Source organism: Aspergillus steynii, assembly GCF_002849105.1.
Source record: "Aspergillus steynii IBT 23096 chromosome Unknown P170scaffold_7, whole genome shotgun sequence".
Classification (NCBI taxonomy): Eukaryota; Fungi; Ascomycota; class Eurotiomycetes; order Eurotiales; family Aspergillaceae; genus Aspergillus; species Aspergillus steynii.
Window position 1 is genome coordinate 251,285 of NW_020194404.1, and position 19,413 is coordinate 270,697.

Genomic DNA, 19,413 nt, shown 5'->3' on the forward strand with positions numbered 1-19,413 from the left:
AAAATCTGGCGAATTTTTGTTCTTTTTCTTCTTACTCTCCTGGCATGTAGGGTATAAATTAGGGTCTTGGACTATGTATTAATTCTTATCAGTATCGTCTAGCTTCCCATCCCATGAGCTAGAGCCTTGACATTTAAGAGGGTTTAATTCTATTTCCTAGGGAACAATCGAAATGCGTTCAAACGAGGATAATCTATGAAAGCCAAGGCATGCTATAGCGAGTCCAGCCTAGCAGGAACCAATCAGTCCGGAGGTAATGGGATTAGCAACCGTCGATGAAGCGGAAAAATATCCGGGTCGCGGAGTTTCGCCGATGAATCCAACGATACTTGAGCGTCCGATCACCTCATCGTTGGTGTCGAAGCCGGACCCGCAACAACTCAGTCTGTTGAACAACGGAACTTCGGGCATTGGTGAGATTCTGACGATGGGAGATCAACATCAGCCTAATAGCCATGATTATGATCTGGCAACGCCGATTTCATCCTCTTCAGGTCTTCGTCAGGGATTGACTGCGTATGGGGATGCGCATTTCTCTTTGTTTCTGAGGAAAGTATTCATCAAGGCGCTAGGATACTCCGACGACGCTCTCTCGCGGCCCATAATTGGAATCATCAACACCTACTCCGGATTCAATCCGTGCCATGCCAATGTACCGCAATTGATGGAAGCTGCAAAGCGAGGGGTTCATCTCAATGGCGGGTTGGCCGTTGAATTCCCTACCATCAGTGTCCATGAATCTTTTTCGTATCCTACCAGCATGTTCCTCCGGAACTTGATGAGTATGGACACGGAGGAAATGATTCGTGCTCAGCCGCTGGATGCGTGTATTATGATCGGAGGTCTGGCGCTGTCCCTATGCCCTAATCGCCAGTCAAGGGGGTAAAGCTGATGAAGTTCAGGGTGTGATAAAACAATTCCCGCTCAATTGATGGGCGGCATATCTGCAAACAAGCCGATCTTGCCGCTGGTAACGGGTCCAATGCTGCCAGGCAATCATAAAGGATCAAGGATAGGCGCCTGTACTGACTGTCGGAACAACTGGGCCGCATTTCGTGCCGGGGAAATCGACATCGAGGAGATTTCCGCTATCAACGAAGAACTTGCTCCAACGGTTCGTCCCCCAAAGATGGCCAGGTGACCATTGCCCTTTCAGCTTCTCGATGCTAACTACGCGCTTGTCGTCAGATCGGAACGTGTGGTGTGATGGGTACTGCCAGCACAATGGCGTGCATTACTGCCGCTCTGGGGCTGATGCCGCTTCGAGGCGCTTCGGCCCCTGCAGTGTCATCCGCACGGATCAGAGTAGCAGAGGAAACCGGGGCAAATGCCGTGTCTGTGGCAGTTAATAGTCGAAAGCCACAAGACATCCTCTCCAAAGAATCATTCATAAATGCAATCACGGTGCTGCAGGCCATTGGCGGGTCAACAAACGCCGTAGTACACCTACTCGCCATTGCGAATCGACATCCCCAAGTGAGCGGCGTGATTACCCTCCAAACATTCGAGGAGATTGGCCAGAAAACGCCATTGCTGATCAATCTCAAACCGAGTGGGGACAATTATATGAATGATTTTCATAACGCTGGTGGTATGCTGGCGCTGTTGCATACCTTGCGACCGCTGCTTCAACTTTCAGCCATGACCATCAATGGCCAGACAATGGGCGAGATCTTGGATGCTTCTCCTTTCCGTACATTTCCATACTCGACGCAAATCATCAGGCCCCTTTCGGATGCTCTCTATCCATCCTCCTCTCTTATTGTCCTTCACGGGAACCTTGCCCCCGATGGTGCCGTCATGAAGGCCTCGGCATCCAAGGATCGAAGGCTACTTTCTCATACAGGACCGGCGGTAGTCTTCGAAAACTCGGCGGATCTAGCACGACGAATTGACGATCCGGAACTTCCCGTGACCAAGGACACTGTTCTTGTTCTCCAAGGAATAGGCCCCATCGGCAACCCTGGCATGCCCGAGGCGGGCCTAATCCCGATACCCCGTAAGCTTGCATCTGCAGGGGTGAAAGACATGCTGCGTCTTTCCGACGGCCGAATGTCTGGTACGGCGGGAGGGACCATTGCTCTTCACATTTCCCCGGAATCTGCACTGCCCGAATCGCCGTTCGGAGTAGTGCAGACCGGCGACCTCATCACCTGTGACGTCGAGCAACGTATACTGCAAGTGGAGATATCGAGCGAGGAGTTGCGGGCACGCCTTGACGCGCGAAAACGACGAGTTATCGAGAATAAGGATCCTGCCGGACAACAAGGAAGAAAAAGAGGTTATCTTGGCCTATATGAGCGGAGCGTCAACCAAGCGCAACACGGGGCGGATTTTGGTTTTCTTGCAGCCAATTGAGTAGGCGTTAGCTGGCCCGTAACGGCCCATGTAAATCCTTGATCCATACCTAGGTATATATGTTATATTATGTTATATGTACGGAGTAAGAAACGCGTCAAGTGGCCAAGGCCAAGTAGCACGGGCGGAAGAAGCCCTGACCGCGTGCCCTAAGCCCTTCATATTGCCCGATTAGGTAAACCATCGGCGGAGTCGCGACGCGACGAGACGCGTGACTTGCCCGGCGGAGTCGCCATCCTGCCAGCAACTAGCAACCAGTGGCCGGTTGGCTTCATACCCCCAGACCCGTTCTCTTCCTCTCTTGGCTATCAGTCGGACCTCTGCAATGGCCTCGGAAGCCATTCGTCCCAGGGGCAGGCCTGCCCGTAAGTAGAACCCCATTGTCGGCCCTCGCCCCTACTCCTGCCGTATCATACCATGGCTGACCCGTGCCGTTCATTTATGATTAAGACACGCCCGGAACTACCGTTTTAACGTATACGCCGAACGGTCGCCACGTTATCACCGGTGGTTCAAACTCTGCGATTCGAATCTACGCCGTCGGACAAGATGGTGAGCCCAAGACGGTGGACGAAGGTGTAGATGGCCATCTCGGAATCGGCGCCACAGTATGCCTCACACACCCTCACCTGTGTTTTTTCCGGGAAAGAACGAAACTAAGAAGGGCCTATGAATAGAATGAATCGTTTATCATGGGCGCGGAAGACGGCACGGTCTGGCAATATGAGATTGGATCGGGCAGAATGGACAAGCTCCTTGTTCGATGCGCACTGCCGGTGAGAGACATTGCGGTTTCCAAGGATGGGGAATGGGTGGCCGTGGCTAGCGAGTCAGTAGTTCCGGTCTGATAGAAGTGTTACGTGCTCGGCAAAGCTGACTTGGATGATATAGTGAACTGACGGTGAAAATTGTCAACCTCGATGACATGACGAAAGTGAAATATCTTCGCGAACAAGCCAAGGGAACGAAACACGTTACCTTTGATCCCAGCGGGCGCTATGTTTCGGTCTCTTGTACCGATGGAATCGTTTACATCTACTCTCTGCTCTCCGAGGAACCAGAGCTGGTCCGGAAACTTGATGGCGTGATACAACGACTTGAGGCCGAGGACGAAGGAACGTCACGGGTGGTTTGGCACCCGGACGGAACCGCGTTTGCATCCGCAGAAGCCACGCGGGATGTTTCGATTTTCTCGACGGGCGAGTGGAAGAAGGAGAAGGTCTTTTCGGGTGGCCACAACGGAGGCGTCACCGCGATTAGCTGGTCTCCCAACGGGGCCCTTCTCGCTACCGCGGGTGCTGATGGCCAGGTGCTTCTCTGGGAGACGAAGACCCAGCAGGTTGTAAAAAGTTATGACTTCGCGAATGTCATCAATCTGGCCTGGCACCCCACAAGCAATTCACTCTCGTTTACCACCTCGGATGGAGAACTTTTCATATACGACGGGATCGTACCGCGAGAATATCAGCCGCTCCTCCAGAAGCCGCTCCAGGCTGCTCCGATCTTCCCTGGTCCGCTGGCCGATATCTCCGATAATGTAAGGCGACCATTGGCGAGTAGGCCGAAGGAGACGGATCAAAAACAACGAGCAGGGTCGCCAGACTCCCTTGATGATATTCTTGGCTCCGACCAGGGCATGGAGGATTTTGTCGACGACGACGATGGGGCTGGGTATGCAGAAGGCATGAATGGGTTGGGGAAAAGAACAAATGATCACCTCGACAGCATCGAGGGACACGCTGACAAGCGGCTATTAACCTCGTTCTCCAAGCCAAAAATCCATCAACCTCTCCAGCCCGGCAGCACTCCCTGGCGAGGCAACCGACGGTATCTCTGTACGTATCAGTGTGATCTGAAAATTGCCATCGGTATACTGACTGAATCCAGGCTTGAATCTGACCGGCGCTGTGTGGACTGTTGACCAGGAGACACACCACACCGTGACTGTTGAATTCTACGATCGGGAGATGCATCGTGATTACCATTTCACTGATCCCTATCTTTACGACCGCGCGTGCCTAAGTTAGTCCAAGCTACCAAGCTAACCGCGTCGATGTACTGAACTATGCTAACTTTCAGCTAAAGATGAACATGGATCACTCTTCTCCAACAACCCGACCGATGGCAGCCCGGCCACGATATTCTACCGACCACATGAGACGTGGACGACACGGGCCGACTGGCGAACCCAGCTGCCCCAAGGGGAACTTATTCGAGGTAAGGATCTGCTATGCCAACACGTTCGAGGCCCGGCTAATTCGGACAGCGCTGGCGCTGAGTGATTCATACATTGTCGCCGTGACGACGAAAGACTACGTTCGTGTATATACGCTATTTGGCACCCCGTTCAAGGTTTATCGGCAGAAGAGCCCGGCCGTGACATGTGCGGCCTGGCGAGACTACATCATGACCATTGGGAACGGACCATTGGGAAGCGATGGCCGCACTGCCGGTCTGCGCTATTCCGTCGAGAATGTCAAACGGGACGAGGTTTGTCAGAATGAAGACGTGGTCGCCGTCCCGGAGGGATCGGACCTACAGAGCGTATTCTTCTCTGACACGGGAGTAAGTTGCCAATCGCAAGTCGAACCGATTGTCGAAGCCATGCTGATGTCATTCCCCAGGATCCTTGCATCTACGATTCGGAGGGTGTCCTTCTCGTTTTACAACACTGGCGTAGCCAAGGGCAAGCCCGATGGGTGCCCCTTCTTGACACTAAACAGCTCGAGCGTCTAGCGACGGGGCGCAAGGAGGAGACGTACTGGCCAGTTGCTGTCGCGCAGGACAAATTCCACTGCATTATTCTCAAGGGTGGAGATCGGTATCCATACTTCCCGCGACCATTGCTGAGTGAATTCGACTTCCGCATCCCCATCTCTGACACGCCGGGAAAGAGCGCACAGGCAGAGGATGCCGCAACTGGGGCCCGGAATGAGGGAGCGCAACTCGAGGAGGCCTTCGTCCGCGGTAATGTCATGCTCTCACTTTTCCAGGATGTCCTGACGTCGACGAATGCGACTGCGAGCCAGCGGGCCGAGCTGACACGCAAGGAGCTTGAATTGGACAAGGTCCTTCTGCAGTTGCTGGCCGTCGAGTGCCGCGAAGGCGAGGAGCGGGGGATGAAGGCATTGGAGCTCGTCCAGCTGATGAAGGACAGCAATGGCAAGATGGTCGAAGCGGCGGTCAAGATTGCGCAACGGTACGGGCGCGGAGTGCTGGAAGACAAGATCCGCGATCTGGCGGAGCGACGGTACATGGGGGAGGACGATGATGATGAGCTTGCATGATAGGGAGCGACTTGGACTGGCAGACGAATAAGTAATAAATGAAATGAAATGCATTAAAATGAAAGGCACGTGGGTGTTTGTCTAGTTTGCCGGGCGGGCCCGATCGGGCAAGCGCGTGGGTCCAACGTCATCATTAGAATTTCCGTCGCTCGCAATGGCTTCTTCCATCCTCCTCTCGCCTCCAACCCATGGCGTCCCTTGCTGTCGTCGCGCACGGCCTGGCCTTTCCTCGTCACTGTCAATCCATGTATCAGGAATCTTGCTGCTCGTGATGCCAAAACTGGTCCCTTCGGCGGTGTCGACACGCCCCATCCGCAATCATTTCCACCCCCCTCGCCCGGCCAATTTCCGCAAACACTTCTCGTCGCCTTTCCGGCCGTTAGCGCAACCCCGGCAGGATCTGTTTCTCCATGATCCCTGGCAGAGTCCGACGAGCTCGCCGACGCTGTTTGCCCAGACAGGTTTCAATCAATCCGTATCCGACGGACTGCGAAAAGACCTCAACGGCGGCGATCATCAATCCCCCGATGAGCGCGTTCTCAAGCTCGGGAAAAGTAGGTTCAGCTGAACTACAATTGTCATCTTGCCTTCTTGTTGCTGACCAATCCTCACTGTCCTAGCCCTGCGCATTCTTTCGCCGCTCTTACCAACCCTTCTCGTGAACCCGTTGCCGTCGAGCATCCTCTCGCCAAGCGTCACCCTCCATCTCTTCCCCTCGACACACCCGCACTTGCCCACCGTTAAGGGGCGAACGCTCTACCGTGCGGCACTGTGGACCGTCCCGGTGGCATGGAGCAGCCTGCCCTTGGTCGGCAACGTCAAGCTCCAGATCCTCAGCGAGCGCATGGTTCGTTCCGGGACGGTGCTGGATCCCGAGCGCTGTGGGCACGGTGACTGTGGCGACGAGCGTCTCGTTGTGCGGTGGCGCACCGAGCCCCGTCGCGACGACCATCCGCAGATCCCAAGCTCCCTCGGTACTAAGCGCGGCGCGCAAGACGAGCCCAGCCACGTCTCGGCGTCGAAGAACGGCATCAACAAGGGTCTAAGCATGCTGTTGGGCGGCGACGCCCCGATCTTCAAGCTGGCTAAGGAGGAGCAGTTCACGGGCTTGTTCATCTTCTCCTTCGACGAGGAGGGCCGCGTGCTGTCACATACCATCGAGCATGCCGACAACGCCAGCGGCTGGGAGCGCACGGCCAAGTTCGTCAGCCTGACGGATTGGCTGATTGGAAAGGCCAGAGGATCGTTGGATCCGGCCGCCGAGCCCGGGCTAGCAATCCAGGGATGTCAGTCTTTCGAGCCTTGTTCCTCGAGAGGGGCATCTCGATTTTCTCGTCGCTCATGACCGATAGGCACCTTGCGTTCATGCTTGCTTTTTCCCTATTGCTTCGTAATTTCCGGCATCATGGTGCCTGACCGGTTTGGTCTACACATGACGCGAGTGTGAATGCCTTATTTCTTTTCGTGTCTCTCCCTACTGCTAATCGGATCTTACGGAACCATGGGTGTCGGGGACTAATAATTCGACACGACATTTCTGGCTAGGGGGTCGGCGCTCTTGCGTACTGATCATCTCATCTCTTTTCATTCTGTATTTTTATGATTTGTTTCCGTGTATACTATACCCAGCAATGCAGAGATTTAGGCGATTGTACATAGGTAAAACGATCAGAAAATGTGGAACATCGGAGAATGGATCGGTCGATCTATTCCACGAAAAACACATTAATATTCACAGCCACCGACCCAGCAGTGGCGTTCAAGAAGTCAGCGATTGACGTCGCTGAATTCTAGTTGAAAGGGGGAGGAAGGATGGAGTCCAGCCAGGACTCGATACTGGGAGAACATCTATATATAGACATGAAAGCGGCCGGCACGAGATCGCCGACGCCCCAAAAATCTATCCGATCTAGGCCTTCTTCTTTTGGGCAGGTGCAGTCGGACCGACCGGGGGTGACTTGAGGGTCGTGAAAACCGCCGCACAGACAATCACCATGACGAATCCACCGGTGGTGTAAGCGATCTCCCGTCCAGCCCACCAGAACAGCGAGCAGAACAGCACCGGTCCCGCGGCGCGACCGGCCTGTCCCCAGCTTCTCAGCCGGCCCAGGACGGCTCCGCGCTCTCCTTCCCGGGCCTCCAGACTGCCCAGGCTGTTCAGACCGGTGACCACCGTGGCACTGGTAACGGCCAACAAGCTACCGGCACCGTATAATCCCGCAAGAGACGAGACGCGAGCAAGGAGGAAGAACGAGGCGGCGCAGGCGACCACACCAACACGCACGATGATCAGCGGAGGCAGTCGCCGCACGACGCTCCCCTGGAGTAGGGAGGCGATAAGTCCCATCATGGACAGAAGACGACCGTTCAGGGCAGACGGGCTACCGGAGCCTGCGGCATAGAAGGTTGCGGTCAGGAACGGCAGGGAGAACTCCATGCCCGAGAAGGGTAGGAGGAAGAGGAAATGGATGGCATTCAGAATGGCCGGCTTGTTGGTGTGCTTGCGAGGGGCAGATGATTCGGTCGCGCTGTCGGACGGTGCAGCAGTGGCTCCAGATGTGGATGTAGTCGCTTGGCTCAACTTGGTGAGCCGAGGATGCGTCTCTGGAAGACACATGTACAGGTATGTCGTCTCGACGACGATCAGGAGCAGAGACACCCCCGCCGCCGTTGCGAACGGGTTTGCAGCTACTGTGGTGATGGTCGAAAGGGCCGCTCCCAGCGCCGGCCCAAATGTGAAGGCAATGCTAAAGCAGGCGCCCACCAAGGCCATGGTGGAGCCGCGTTGACTCGGATCGCTGATATCAGTGGCGATAGCGTGGGCGAGCTGCACATTGCCCTCGCTCAAACCGCCGACAACGCGACTGGCCAGAAAGGTTCGAAAATCGGTGGCGGCGACCCAGAGTGCAACACTGAGGGTGTTGCCCAGCATCGAGTAGAGCAGAGCAGTCTTGCGACCATGTTTGTCGGAGAGACGGCCGATGAAGGGGGCGGCGATGGCCTGCAGCAACGAGAACAGAGACCCGAGGGCACCTCCAAGAAGGACAATGTCATAACGCGAGTCGATAGGCTTGGCAAACGAGTTCTTGTAGGCGTTGAGGTAGTGGAAGATGCGATTCAAGAGGGAGTTCGGGGAGGGGTCATTGTTGCGATAAAACGTGAGCAGGGAGGGGAAGAGCGGGAGAATGAAGGTGAAGGATATCTGCAAGACTGGTCAGCGCCATCTGGAAAGAAGATTCCAAAGATCATCTCACCAAATCCAAGAGCAACGAGATCATCAAGACCTTGAGGATCCTCTTCCGCTGATCTGCGGCTAGCGCCATGGTGGTTCACGGGAAGGGGAAGGGAAAAGAGCGAGAGCCCAGGAGAACCGGGAGGTAGGAAAACAAGGCAAAGAAACAAAAAGGAAAGGGGGAAGAGAAAGGAATGGATGAATCAACAATTAGTCCAGCATGAGGAGAATATGGAGCAGGTAAACAGGAGTGGACAAATCCGGCGGCGGAGAAAAGAGACCAGGTCACGCCGCTTAGCTAAGCGAGCCCTACCTCACCTTCGGCGTCGTTCACGATCCAGCAACTCGTCTCTACGGCTACGGCGAGGTTACGAGCCAAATCTGGTGGGTTCATGCCGTGGAATTCATTACTTTAACCACCTCGTTCACCGTCATCTGGCAAAAAGAAACTAAAAGAGCCCTCCCCGGTTCGTCTCATCCCAATCATCCCATCCCGAAACGATCCGGCCTTCAGCTCCATCCCCATGCATACCAACAGGATTAGGGAAGTAAAATACAGATGAACGGGTGTGCATGCCGCCAAGATGTGCACCATGCACCCAAGCGTACAGGCCACGCCAAGGGGAGAAGGAAAAGACTGAAGAGCAGGAATACTATGCACGCTCAATAACTGCAAGACATGTACAACCAGCCACTTTTGGGATGCACGCCATCCAAAAGAAAAAAAGACCCGGGGTGAAAAATTAAGAGCGACTGACCATCACTCTCACCCAAGAAGTCCTTGTTGTAAACATTTCAAGAGATTCGTCGCTTTCGTGAACCATAACACCACCATTACCCATGAACGTATTAGATAGGAAAGATATAAAAGACATGCTGCAGATGCCGGAGGCCAGGGTGACCGCAAGACAGAAAAGACGGAAAGATATGTGAGGAAAGATCCTGGGAGGGCAAAATAGAGAAGAAAAGATGTCGGGTGTAACATAAGGCGGAAAAACATCGGCGTCCGGAGGTATTTTCTGGGGAATTTTCCTCCTCGCGCCTGGGGTGACGGTCGATTCACCAGAGTTCACGATGCGATTGAAGCTTACTGGGCTGCCGCAGTAGTGGCGACCGGTGCGCCGTTGGGACCGCCGCGTCCACGGCCTCCGCGACCACGTCCACGACCCCTGAACTCGCCCCGGCCACGTCCCCGCGAGCCATCGCCTCGTCCTCGTCCACCTCGGCCACGACCACGGAAGCTGTGCTGTCTCTGGTGTTGCGCTGCCCCCTCCGGCGCTTCTCCCTTCTGGGCCTTCGGGGCGGAAGTTTCCTCCGCATTGGCACTTACAGCCTCCGCGGCGGCCGCATTCTGCGCGTCGACCTCGACAGCAGCCGGGGTTGCCTGGAGGCCGGTATCGGTCTCAGCCGGATCGCGAGGCACTTCAACCCAGCCATCCGTCGTCGCGGAAGGAGAGCCGGCAGTGTTAGGATCCCAAGTGGCCTCCGCTACCGGGTTGGCGGCACTGGAGACCTGCGTTTGAGCTGGGGGAGCTGTCTGTTCGGAGGTTTGAGGGTCGGCAGAGGGCTCGTTCGCAGCAGGAGCACTGGCGTTATAGGAAGGATCCTGTAGCTCGGTGTAACCCGCGTTCGCCAGCGTAGGGTCGGACGCGGGAGCGGCAGCCGGGGCCACTTCCTCAGTCGCAGGCGCCTGTTCCTCGGCAGACTGTTTGACTTTGCCATCTAATGAGTTGAACACAATTAGCACCGAAAAAGTATTTCAAAGCGTTTGGTTGAAAAAGGAATCAGGGGGTGGGGAGCCTACAAGTGACTTCCAGGGTCTCGCCTTCGACGCTAACAACGGGTTCGTCCACACCGTCCACAACCTTAAGCATCGAGGTAACGGCGTCGTGCGACCCAGCGTAGATCTGGTAGAGCACGCCCTCGAACGCACGGGTCACATTGGAGGTTTCATCCCCGGAGCGCCTCATGGTAGCGGCAGTGTAAAGGAACTTGCTCAGACTGAGAAGCTGAACCCTCAGATCCTTCTTGCTTGCATCCTTGGCCTCGGCAACAGCTTTCTCCTGAACGGCCTTCAATTCGTCCTGGTGAAGCTTCGCTAGCTCAGCCTTCTGGCTTGCGAGGCGCTGCTCGTAATGAGCGGCAAACTCTTTCAAGTGGCCGATTTGCTCCTCGATCTGGGCGACGCTGGCTTGCAGGGCCGGTTTCTTCTCGGCCTGTGCCTTCTGGTCGGCATTGATCTTCTTTGTTGCGACCAGTTCGTCGAGTGACTTTCCAGGGTTCTCGGTGATGATGGCATCGACCTTGGCGGTAGCATTCTGTGGGAGGTATAACGGTGAGCGGTGAACGCGAGAGACGTCAGCGTTGGTGACTAACCAGCTTCTTGTTTGCATTGCGCAGGCTCCTGTTCCAATCAATCCCGTCAGTCCAATCGCGTTCCAGGCCCATAAGACCTCCTCCGAGGGCCAGGCAGTATGGCAAACTTCATTGCGTGACCTAGGCGCCGACTTACTTTTGGAGCTCTTTGAGGTACGGGCTGTCGATGCTGTCCAGACCGTTGGCGGTCGCCAAAGCTTCATCTGACTTGGACACGATAGAAGCGCTGGGGGCGTGTTTCTGCTTGAGCTTCTCCGACGAAGACTCGGACTGTGCTTGGGGGTTGCTGTTGATGGGAGCGGCAGCCATGATGCTTGATAGGCAGAAGGACTGTGTGGGTTGGTGGTGGGGGGGAATTGAACCGATCTCGCAACCAAAAAAAGGGAAGAATACAAAAGATGTAACGATGCTAAAGGATAGAAGGAGAGATACGAAATGAGATGAGGGACTAACTGGGAGTTATGACGGCAACAGAGTGGGGACGCGAGAGAGGAAGAGAGAAGGAGAGAGGGAGAAAGGACAAAGCGAAGAGAAGCTGGCGGAGCGAAAGATGCGGGTGGAACTCTTCCGAACCTCAGGCCGCCCTGTCGCGTGCTGCAGGACCAGCTCACCCCAGCCAACGCCCGATCAGCTTTGACTCCCCATTCACTACTGGCTGCCAGACGGGAATGGAATATTATCTTCAGGAGCAGATCTTGGATTCTTGCGGGGGGGTATCATATCATAACACTCCACGAACGCCTTCTCTATCATCTTCATCTTCCCGGTCAGTCCTCGATGTATGGAACTACCACCAAGGCTAACAACAGGGAAGGGAAAACATTGAAAAAAAGAGCAAAGGAAAAACATCAAACACAGAAAACGCATGTCCCCGATCTCATCCCGAATCTTTTGCAGTTCGTGCACTACTTCCTACTGTAGTTTCCTATCAGCCAACAGCATCTGTCATCCGCTCGACTTTCACGCAAGGCATTCCATAGTCCGATCAACCCTTGAACTTTCGGAGCGTTCTCTAGGAAAACGAGAGACCCGTTAGTTGAGCAATGGAAGAGCAATGGGCTCCCGGTGAATGAGTCTGGTCCACCCACCTCAGTCACTTTGCGAACCGAATTCGGAGAGATGTTCTTTTCACCCGCTTTCCGGGATCGAATGGACGATTCTCGCATCAACCTAGAGAACAAACATGCTTTAGTATCAAGGATGTCGTCTCGACCTGATCTTCCTCGGGCGGCGCTCATTGTGAATCAAGCCAGAGATTTGATGGCCCGGCGACTCGGATCTCGACACGTTCAAGGGTGGCTCACTCCTGCATAAACAGCATATAGTCCAGGAAGATCTACATCATTAGCTGGATCCTTGCGCGCCGTTCCTGGAATGCAGGACTCACCAATATATCGGCATTCTTGCTGACATTGCGGTTGGCGTGAGCTTTCACGATGCGTTTCACCGTGCCGCGAGGGTAGAGCTTCTGAGTGGCAGCCATGACGACTTTGGCGAACGCAATTGGGGGGGAGACAGAAGTGCGGGCGGAGGAGAGTCAACAATCCATCTCGAGGCCGATAAGCGCGGCGCTTATGTAATATCGATATCGCGTCCGGTATGGTATTGACAATACCACAGCCAGAACACATTCATACAGTACCCATGTATATCGAGGTACCTTCGTGTATACCTATGGATTATGGAGGTAGGTGGATTTAAAAAGTCGGCCTGGGTCGGTGGAAATAATTACATTCACCCCAATGCTACGGGATACTCTATCGTATGTCTACAAATGCACCGGAATCACGGGCGCCGTCGAAAATATCGCCAAGTATATATCGCCGCCACAGATCCCACGACAGCCCGCCAGGCCAGGAAGATAGAGACAGCAACCCGCAATCGGGAATAGTACCCTTTGAGCATGATGCCCACGGCGTATTTACTTCCATCCGGGACCCGGTCGGACGGTCCGTAGTATCGACCCACGCCGAGACCCCCGATGCCCACTTCGTTGTTATCGTCGGTTGTCGGCGCTACTGGCAGCGCAGCCGTTTGACCGTCCACCGCCGTATTGCTGGGGCGCGCTCCCGACTGAACTTGGAGCTGATTGCGTTTTCGCAGACGGTAAGTCAACACGCTCACGATCAACCACAAATCCGGCGTGGTGAACGTTGGGTATTTCCACATTTTAACCGCGGTATGAGGCGGAAGCATGTCTAGGAAGTCGGCTAAAATCCCGAGGGTCAGCCCCCAGAGAAGCAAAGGCCGCTCCTGCTTGACCGGGTCAGATTGATTGCCGGAGAGCCACGTCGTCCATCGTCGCATTGGCGAGACAGAAGGAGACGTGCGAAAATCGTCCGGGAGAAACCCCGGGGTCGTGTTGGACTGCAAGCTCTCCGTCGGCCGTAGACGAATGGCGGAAAACTGCATCATACCCAGCAGGCAGCGATAGACGAACCGCGGTATGATCCCACCCATGTTCGAGAGCCGCTGCGACATATCCACATTTTCCACTGTCCGCAGCGACGGCGACAGAAGAGCCCGTAAGGGTACCCAATGGGTAGATGCCACCTCGGTTGGCTGCAATCGGAGAGGAGGCGAGTCGCTGCGAGTCATCAGGAAGATGAAGGGACAGAGAACCATCAACCTGGAGCCACTCGGGTCAGTAAATGAAGGCGCTCGCTCACAAGACAAAAGAGACGAACGGCACCGAACCCCAGCTGGTGGTGACCACCCTTTCTGGCAGGTTTCCCACGTGGATACAGTCCTCCGTCGTCAGATCCAACCCTACTTCCTCTGAGGCCTCCCGGATGGCAGCCGCTTTGTCGTCGACGTCTTCCGGATCTCGCTTACCCCCGGGGAGCGCGACATGGCCAGTCCATCGGTCCCCAGCGCGAGATGCCCGTTTGATGAAGAGAACCTCCGGGTCTCCATTCTGAACCCAATCCTGGGCGAAAAAGGGCGTCAATCGATCATGGACCGAAGCGGTGTGGTCTAGAACAGGCAGGGAAGAGGTCTCCGGGGTGGGCCAGTGGCGATACGTGGGCCGGATTCGAAGGACAAGGGCGACCGACGCACGTTTCTTGCACGACGGCGGATTAGGCACATGGGGATATTGGTTTTGATGAAGGTCTGTCAATACATCATAGAGCGAGGCGGACAATGACGCCGGCTCCGGAGGCAGGTCGGAATTGGCCGATGCCATTTGAGGTCGAGGCACCGAGGTGGCACCTGTAGAAGAGGCTGTCAGAAGAAGAGTTTCGTCAGAAATGAGTCGAGGACCAGGTCATTCTTGGAGCAAACCAGACCGCTGCGCACCGCACACGACTATCAAACTATCAACTCCAGAGAACGTTATCGATGTACGGGCCAGTCACGGTCACGGTATCGGTAATTCCGTCCGGGGCGGAACGCCGTCCGGTCACGGGATCACATGCTGCCTCAGGTATCCAAGCTGTCGGGTGGGTCTGAGACGTCATGGGCGCGCGGTGATTGGCCGGACCGGGCGAGCGAGCAACTTACCGGAACGGGAAGGCAGCTCAGCACGTGCGGCGATGCGGCGACGACATTCACTCGTCGGAGGTGAACTACTGCTGTGCCTAACGTTTAGCTGCCATTTAGTCTTCATATCCTTGTCGCTTCGGCCTCGCCCTCGTGGGGTGACTAAACTGACCCTCGTCGGCTCTTTTTTTTTGCTGCTCATTCTCTCTCGTTTTCCCAACTTCTTACCCCTTCCTTCATTCCCTCTCCCTTCGCCTTCCCCCAACCTCTTCTGCTCTATCTGTCGGTCAATCGTCCGTGGCCATGCGGTTTGGCAAAACCCTGAAGAAGTCTATCTACGCCCCGTGGACTGGGAAATACGTTGACTACCACCGACTAAAAGTCCTCTTGAAGGAACATGATGTCACCGGAGACGGAAGTGACTCGGAGAGTAGCCAATGGACCGAACAGGATGAGGAAGCCTTCGTGCAGGAACTGATCAACGTCCAGCTGGATAAGGTCAACGCTTTTCAGGTGGAGACCTCTCAGCAATTGAGGGAGCGCACCTCAAAGTGCGAAGCGAAGTTGCGACCGTTGGCATCCGACACCGACCAGGAGGCACCCGCCATTGCGGACGAGACCCAGCGGCGCTCTCTTGCCTCTGAGGTCCTCCAAGAACTAGATGGGATCACGAGGGAAGTGAGCGAGCTGGAGAAATATAGTCGCATTAACTTCACCGGGTTTCTCAAGGCCGCCAAAAAGCACGATCGCAAGCGGGGGGCTCGGTACCGGGTTCGACCTCTGCTGCAAGTACGTCTGTCACAGCTGCCGTTTAATTCGGAGGACTACTCCCCTCTGGTCCGTCGGCTGTCGGTAATGTACTCTTTTGTACGTGAAATTCTCAGTCAAAGTGATGCCGAGACCAGGGATCCCGAAGCGCCGCGTTTCGGTCAGGAATCATACTCGTCATTCAAATTCTGGGTGCATCCCGATAACGTCCTGGAGGTGAAGACCTTCATCCTTCGGCGATTGCCGGTGCTCATCTACAATCCGGGAACGTCCAAGGACCCGGAGACGCTTCCTGACGACCCTACGATCACATCCCTCTATTTCGACGACCCGCAGTTCGATCTCTATACGCAGAAGGTTGCCCGGGCACCCGAAGCTGGCTCTCTCAGGCTCCGATGGACTGGAAACCTGAAAGATAAGCCGGCGATATTCTTGGAAAAGAAGGTCGTTATGGACGATGATCGCAGCCGGGAGGTCCGGGTGCAGTTGAAGCAAAAGCATGTAAAGGAATTCCTGGATGGGGAGTATCGGTTCGACAAAAAGGTTCACCGTATGGAGGACAAGGACAACGGTGAAACAGGGGAAGCCGAGTCGTTCAAAAAGGATGTCAGCGAGCTGCAGTCGTTCGTCAAGGAACACAATCTGCAACCGATGCTCCGGGCCAACTACACGCGAACGGCATTCCAGATCCCGGGCGACGATCGAATTCGTATCTCTCTTGACACCAACCTGGCATTGATCAGGGAGGACAGCCTCGATGTTGAGCGTCCCTGTCGGGATAGCCATGAATGGCACCGCACGGAAATCGATGATGCCGGCATGGAATATCCTTTCGATGCCATTCGAACCGGAGAAATCGTTCGCTTTCCCTACGCTCTGCTGGAGATCAAGCTCAGGGGACCAACGGCACATAAAGCGGAGTGGGTGAACGACCTCATGGTCTCGCACCTGGTGAAGGAGGCCCCTCGTTTCTCCAAGTTTGTCCACGGCGTTGCCCAGCTCTTTGAGGATTATGTGAACAGCTTCCCCTTCTGGCTGGGTGAGATGGAGAGCGACATCCGGCGGGATCCCGAAACTGCGTGGCACGAGGAACAAGAGCGACTTGCGAAACGCGCCGAAGAAGAGATGGCAGTTGGCAGCTTCCTGGGGAACAAGGCGAGTCCGACGGTCAAGCCCATGGTCGGATCTCCCGTAACGCGGATCTCAGACATGGAGCCTTCCTCGCGAGCGCGGCAGACCTCGCACATCACGGCATCGGGCCCGGAGGAGCGCGAGCAGCCCCAGCCCCAGCCCCAGCCTCAGGAGCCCGAACCTGACCAGCAGGATTCAAAGCCCATGAATCTGTCTCGCCTGGCCTCGCTCTTCCCCAATTTCCCGCTTTCCCGTTCCCGTCGTCCACAGGACACACCGGCGCCCCTGCCGCCCGGTGTCCGGGATCCGGGAACGTGGATCAAGGATTCCGGTCCCGTGCGTGTGGAGAGCAAGGTGTGGCTGGCTAACCAGCGTACGTTCATCAAGTGGCTTCATATCAGTATTCTGCTCTCCTCGTTATCTCTAGGATTGTACAACGCCGCGGGAAAGCACAACGACATCGCCCGCGCCCTATCCATTGTCTATACTGGCTTTGCCATCTTCTCCGCCGCCTGGGGCTGGTATATGTATGAGAAGCGAGCCCGACTGATCCGGCAGCGAAGTGGACGCGATCTCGACAACACGTTCGGTCCGATCGTGGTGTGTATCGGATTGGCAGTGGCTCTGGTGCTGAACTTTGCCTTCAAGGTATGTCTAACCCAACGCCGGACAGGATATGCCAGGATCCGCCTTTCCGCAAGATGCTAACGGCCAATCATCGCAGTATTCTTCTACACTCGAGAAGATTAGGAGTCAGGAGTCTCCCCTTGACATGGCTCCAGTCGAGACCCCGGGCACTTGGCCCCTAGTTAACCAAGGAGGCCAGGCGCTCTAAAAATGAAAAGAATCAGATACCGCCCCCGCATGGATGATGAATATGTACAACTTGTATCAACGAACGCCCTCCAGTATGAAAATGATCAGCGTGTATTCTTCTGAGTTTTCCACCCACCAACCTTTGATTATCATCTTTATTTTCTTTTTCTGAGAACGCATGCCCCGGTACGTTACCGGTCAGACTGGATTTCAATTAAATGCGTTTCCCGGGGGAATTACTGTTTTTGTGCTTTGATCTGGATGCCCTTGCAGAATGACTACATGGAGGGAGGGCTTTTCTAACCCAACCCGTCGATTGCGACTGCGGGATTCAATTCTTCTGTCAAAAGTTTGTCTTTTCTTGTATATATACACATACCTACAGAAGAAGGTAGTTGGGTCATGACGCGTATACAGGCATCAACGTCGTTTCTACGTATATTTCCCACCTCCAGCATGGGCCAGTAATGGAGCACGTTCCGGGTCGGGGTCGGGCAGAGCGCTCGCGGACGGGCCAAACGCCTGCCCGGAGGGTTTTCGGCGCGTCGGCGGGTGATACAAGGCACTGGGAACGCAGGTGTCGAAGCTCGTCCTGAACGTGTTAGCTATGTCTTGCGGGGTGTATAGATCTAGAAATAGCATACCGGTCTAGAAAGCCACAGAACAGCCATAGATAGACGGTGCCCAGGAACGCAATGATCCATTCCAAGATGCCGGCAGTGCGGTAGGTGGATATCGGATTCTCCTCGGAGACGGTGAGGGATATAAATGCGACGGCGAGGAAGACCTCGACGAGGATCAGGGCCGTTGAGAGCGAGGCACTGCCATCGTGGCAATTAGCACTACTGGCCACATACCACTAGCATTCGATGAACGGGACGAGGAGGGAAGGATAGCCGTACAATACCCTCACGCGCTGACTTCTTTTCCCCCAGTCATGCTGCCAGATGCCCAGATGATAGACGTACGAGATGAAGCCGAGGACCTCGTTGGAGTACACGATGGCCGTGCAGGCCGACTGCACCGCCAGCCCGGAGAAGCAGATGCGGAGGAAAACGTGATGCAAGCGCTTGTAGCGGAAGGTATCCATGACGCCCAGCAGAATGAGGGCGGTGCTGGCGACGCTGGCGGCGAAGATGGCCAGCAGCGAGACGAACTTGAGGGTCTTTGTGGTTTCGTGGTCCTCGTCATCGACGTCATCGTGTTCATTCACGTGGGGATGCACGTGGGAGTCGGGGTTGGCATCGTCGCGGTCATCGGCGACCGGCGCAGGCGAGACATCCCCACGGCCGGTAGCAATGGAGGAAGCCTCCGCGGGACATCTGACCAGCGCGAAGCCGGGTTCGTAGCGTACGACATGCACTATCGCAACGCTAAAGGCGAATCCCACGGCGGTGATGGAGGCGCCGACGAGAAATAATGGCTTTAGCTCGAAAGACGCAATGTCGGATATGAATCTAGATGTCGGCAGTCGTCAGCACCACTCAACCTTGGATATATCGCATCGCGCGGAGGTGGGAGGAGGGCGGTTCGACGAACGCAACATGGGGGTTACTCTGGCCAGGATACTGCGGCCTCCCACGGGCAATCCAGGTGAGGAGGAGCGAAGCCAGCGTCAGGAACCAGACCGAGCCCGCTAGAGCAGGGAAGAGGGGCAGGCGAGTGGGCGGGATATTAAGGATGATGCCATGGAGGGAACACCAGACGGAGTCATGACAGCGATCGAGAAAGGGAGGGGTCATGGAGCTGGCGTGGACCGGACTGGAATGGTTCCTGGAGCTCTGGCAGAGGAGAAGCAACGGCGCGAGGGAGAAATGAGCGGCATGAAGGAACGAAGTCGAAGGCGTTTAAAAAGAAAAGAAGAAGAAAAAAGCACCCCGTGATGCAAGTCAGCTGACGATCGACCTTGATTTGGATGTTTTCATCGTTTGTTTCTTCCCCGGATTTTGTCGCGCGCGTGTG

General features: G+C 55.3%; 9 protein-coding genes across 9 annotated transcripts; 4 read left to right on the top strand and 5 right to left on the bottom strand.

Moving 5' to 3' along the window:
• Positions 1-427: 427 nt before the first annotated feature.
• ilv3C (putative dihydroxy-acid dehydratase) lies at positions 428-2,358 on the top strand (the record flags this gene model as incomplete). Its single annotated transcript, XM_024851017.1, has 3 exons — positions 428-842; positions 903-1,114; positions 1,189-2,358. 3 exons carry the CDS (start codon positions 428-430, stop codon positions 2,356-2,358), a joined length of 1,797 nt encoding a protein of 598 aa, XP_024700689.1.
• A 261-nt stretch (positions 2,359-2,619) lies between these two features.
• P170DRAFT_439157 (WD40 repeat domain-containing protein) lies at positions 2,620-5,698 on the top strand. The gene is made up of 8 exons (XM_024849776.1): positions 2,620-2,723; positions 2,809-2,966; positions 3,036-3,187; positions 3,250-4,193; positions 4,246-4,380; positions 4,444-4,575; positions 4,625-4,923; positions 4,983-5,698. Exons 1-8 carry the CDS (start codon positions 2,684-2,686, stop codon positions 5,643-5,645), a joined length of 2,523 nt encoding a protein of 840 aa, XP_024700690.1. The 5' UTR covers positions 2,620-2,683; the 3' UTR covers positions 5,646-5,698.
• A 119-nt stretch (positions 5,699-5,817) lies between these two features.
• Positions 5,818-7,338, top strand: P170DRAFT_439158 (uncharacterized protein). Its single transcript, XM_024849777.1, has 2 exons — positions 5,818-6,199; positions 6,266-7,338. Exons 1-2 carry the CDS (start codon positions 5,917-5,919, stop codon positions 6,988-6,990), a joined length of 1,008 nt encoding a protein of 335 aa, XP_024700691.1. The 5' UTR covers positions 5,818-5,916; the 3' UTR covers positions 6,991-7,338.
• Positions 7,339-7,554: 216 nt separating this feature from the next.
• Positions 7,555-8,968, bottom strand: P170DRAFT_428655 (putative tetracycline transporter; the record flags this gene model as incomplete). The annotated part of the gene is made up of 2 exons (XM_024847853.1): positions 7,555-8,847; positions 8,900-8,968. 2 exons carry the CDS (start codon positions 8,966-8,968, stop codon positions 7,555-7,557), a joined length of 1,362 nt encoding a protein of 453 aa, XP_024700692.1.
• Positions 8,969-9,609: 641 nt separating this feature from the next.
• P170DRAFT_439160 (uncharacterized protein) lies at positions 9,610-11,480 on the bottom strand. Its single transcript, XM_024849778.1, has 3 exons — positions 11,254-11,480; positions 10,682-11,195; positions 9,610-10,599 (listed from the first exon to the last, which is right to left on the bottom strand). Exons 1-3 carry the CDS (start codon positions 11,323-11,325, stop codon positions 9,965-9,967), a joined length of 1,221 nt encoding a protein of 406 aa, XP_024700693.1. The 5' UTR covers positions 11,326-11,480; the 3' UTR covers positions 9,610-9,964.
• Positions 11,481-12,238: 758 nt separating this feature from the next.
• P170DRAFT_364790 (uncharacterized protein) lies at positions 12,239-12,736 on the bottom strand (the record flags this gene model as incomplete). Its single annotated transcript, XM_024844662.1, has 4 exons — positions 12,239-12,265; positions 12,342-12,423; positions 12,558-12,589; positions 12,641-12,736. The coding sequence occupies 4 exons, from the start codon at positions 12,734-12,736 to the stop codon at positions 12,239-12,241; spliced, it is 237 nt and encodes a 78-aa protein (XP_024700694.1).
• A 231-nt stretch (positions 12,737-12,967) lies between these two features.
• Positions 12,968-14,642, bottom strand: P170DRAFT_439161 (NUDIX hydrolase). Its single transcript, XM_024849779.1, has 2 exons — positions 13,941-14,642; positions 12,968-13,882 (listed from the first exon to the last, which is right to left on the bottom strand). The coding sequence occupies exons 1-2, from the start codon at positions 14,438-14,440 to the stop codon at positions 13,039-13,041; spliced, it is 1,344 nt and encodes a 447-aa protein (XP_024700695.1). The 5' UTR covers positions 14,441-14,642; the 3' UTR covers positions 12,968-13,038.
• Positions 14,643-14,857: 215 nt separating this feature from the next.
• On the top strand, positions 14,858-17,870 carry P170DRAFT_439162 (SPX domain protein). The gene is made up of 2 exons (XM_024849780.1): positions 14,858-17,283; positions 17,360-17,870. The coding sequence occupies exons 1-2, from the start codon at positions 15,040-15,042 to the stop codon at positions 17,468-17,470; spliced, it is 2,355 nt and encodes a 784-aa protein (XP_024700696.1). The 5' UTR covers positions 14,858-15,039; the 3' UTR covers positions 17,471-17,870.
• On the bottom strand, positions 17,653-19,193 carry P170DRAFT_512097 (uncharacterized protein; the record flags this gene model as incomplete). The annotated part of the gene is made up of 4 exons (XM_024854956.1): positions 17,653-18,043; positions 18,096-18,272; positions 18,354-18,908; positions 18,991-19,193. The coding sequence occupies 4 exons, from the start codon at positions 19,191-19,193 to the stop codon at positions 17,884-17,886; spliced, it is 1,095 nt and encodes a 364-aa protein (XP_024700697.1). The 3' UTR covers positions 17,653-17,883.
• Positions 19,194-19,413: the final 220 nt, after the last annotated feature.

Coding starts and splice junctions, on each gene's coding strand:
- P170DRAFT_439157 (XM_024849776.1), top strand. CDS start 2,684: ATGGCCTCGGAAGCCATTCGTCCCAGGGGCAGGCCTGCCC. Junction 2,967..3,035: donor ATCTCGGAATCGGCGCCACA/GTATGCCTCACA, acceptor GCCTATGAATAG/AATGAATCGTTTATCATGGG. Junction 4,381..4,443: donor TTACGACCGCGCGTGCCTAA/GTTAGTCCAAGC, acceptor TTTCAGCTAAAG/ATGAACATGGATCACTCTTC.
- P170DRAFT_439158 (XM_024849777.1), top strand. CDS start 5,917: ATGCCAAAACTGGTCCCTTCGGCGGTGTCGACACGCCCCATCCGCAAT. Junction 6,200..6,265: donor CGTTCTCAAGCTCGGGAAAA/GTAGGTTCAGCT, acceptor TCACTGTCCTAG/CCCTGCGCATTCTTTCGCCG.
- P170DRAFT_439160 (XM_024849778.1), bottom strand. CDS start 11,325: ATGGGCCTGGAACGCGATTGGACTGACGGGATTGATTGGAACAGGAGC. Junction 11,196..11,253: donor GCAATGCAAACAAGAAGCTG/GTTAGTCACCAA, acceptor TACCTCCCACAG/AATGCTACCGCCAAGGTCGA. Junction 10,600..10,681: donor CGAGACCCTGGAAGTCACTT/GTAGGCTCCCCA, acceptor TCAACTCATTAG/ATGGCAAAGTCAAACAGTCT.
- P170DRAFT_439161 (XM_024849779.1), bottom strand. CDS start 14,440: ATGGCATCGGCCAATTCCGACCTGCCTCCGGAGCCGGCGTCATTGTCC. Junction 13,883..13,940: donor ACCAGCTGGGGTTCGGTGCC/GTTCGTCTCTTT, acceptor GAGTGGCTCCAG/GTTGATGGTTCTCTGTCCCT.
- P170DRAFT_439162 (XM_024849780.1), top strand. CDS start 15,040: ATGCGGTTTGGCAAAACCCTGAAGAAGTCTATCTACGCCCCGTGGACT. Junction 17,284..17,359: donor TGCTGAACTTTGCCTTCAAG/GTATGTCTAACC, acceptor CAATCATCGCAG/TATTCTTCTACACTCGAGAA.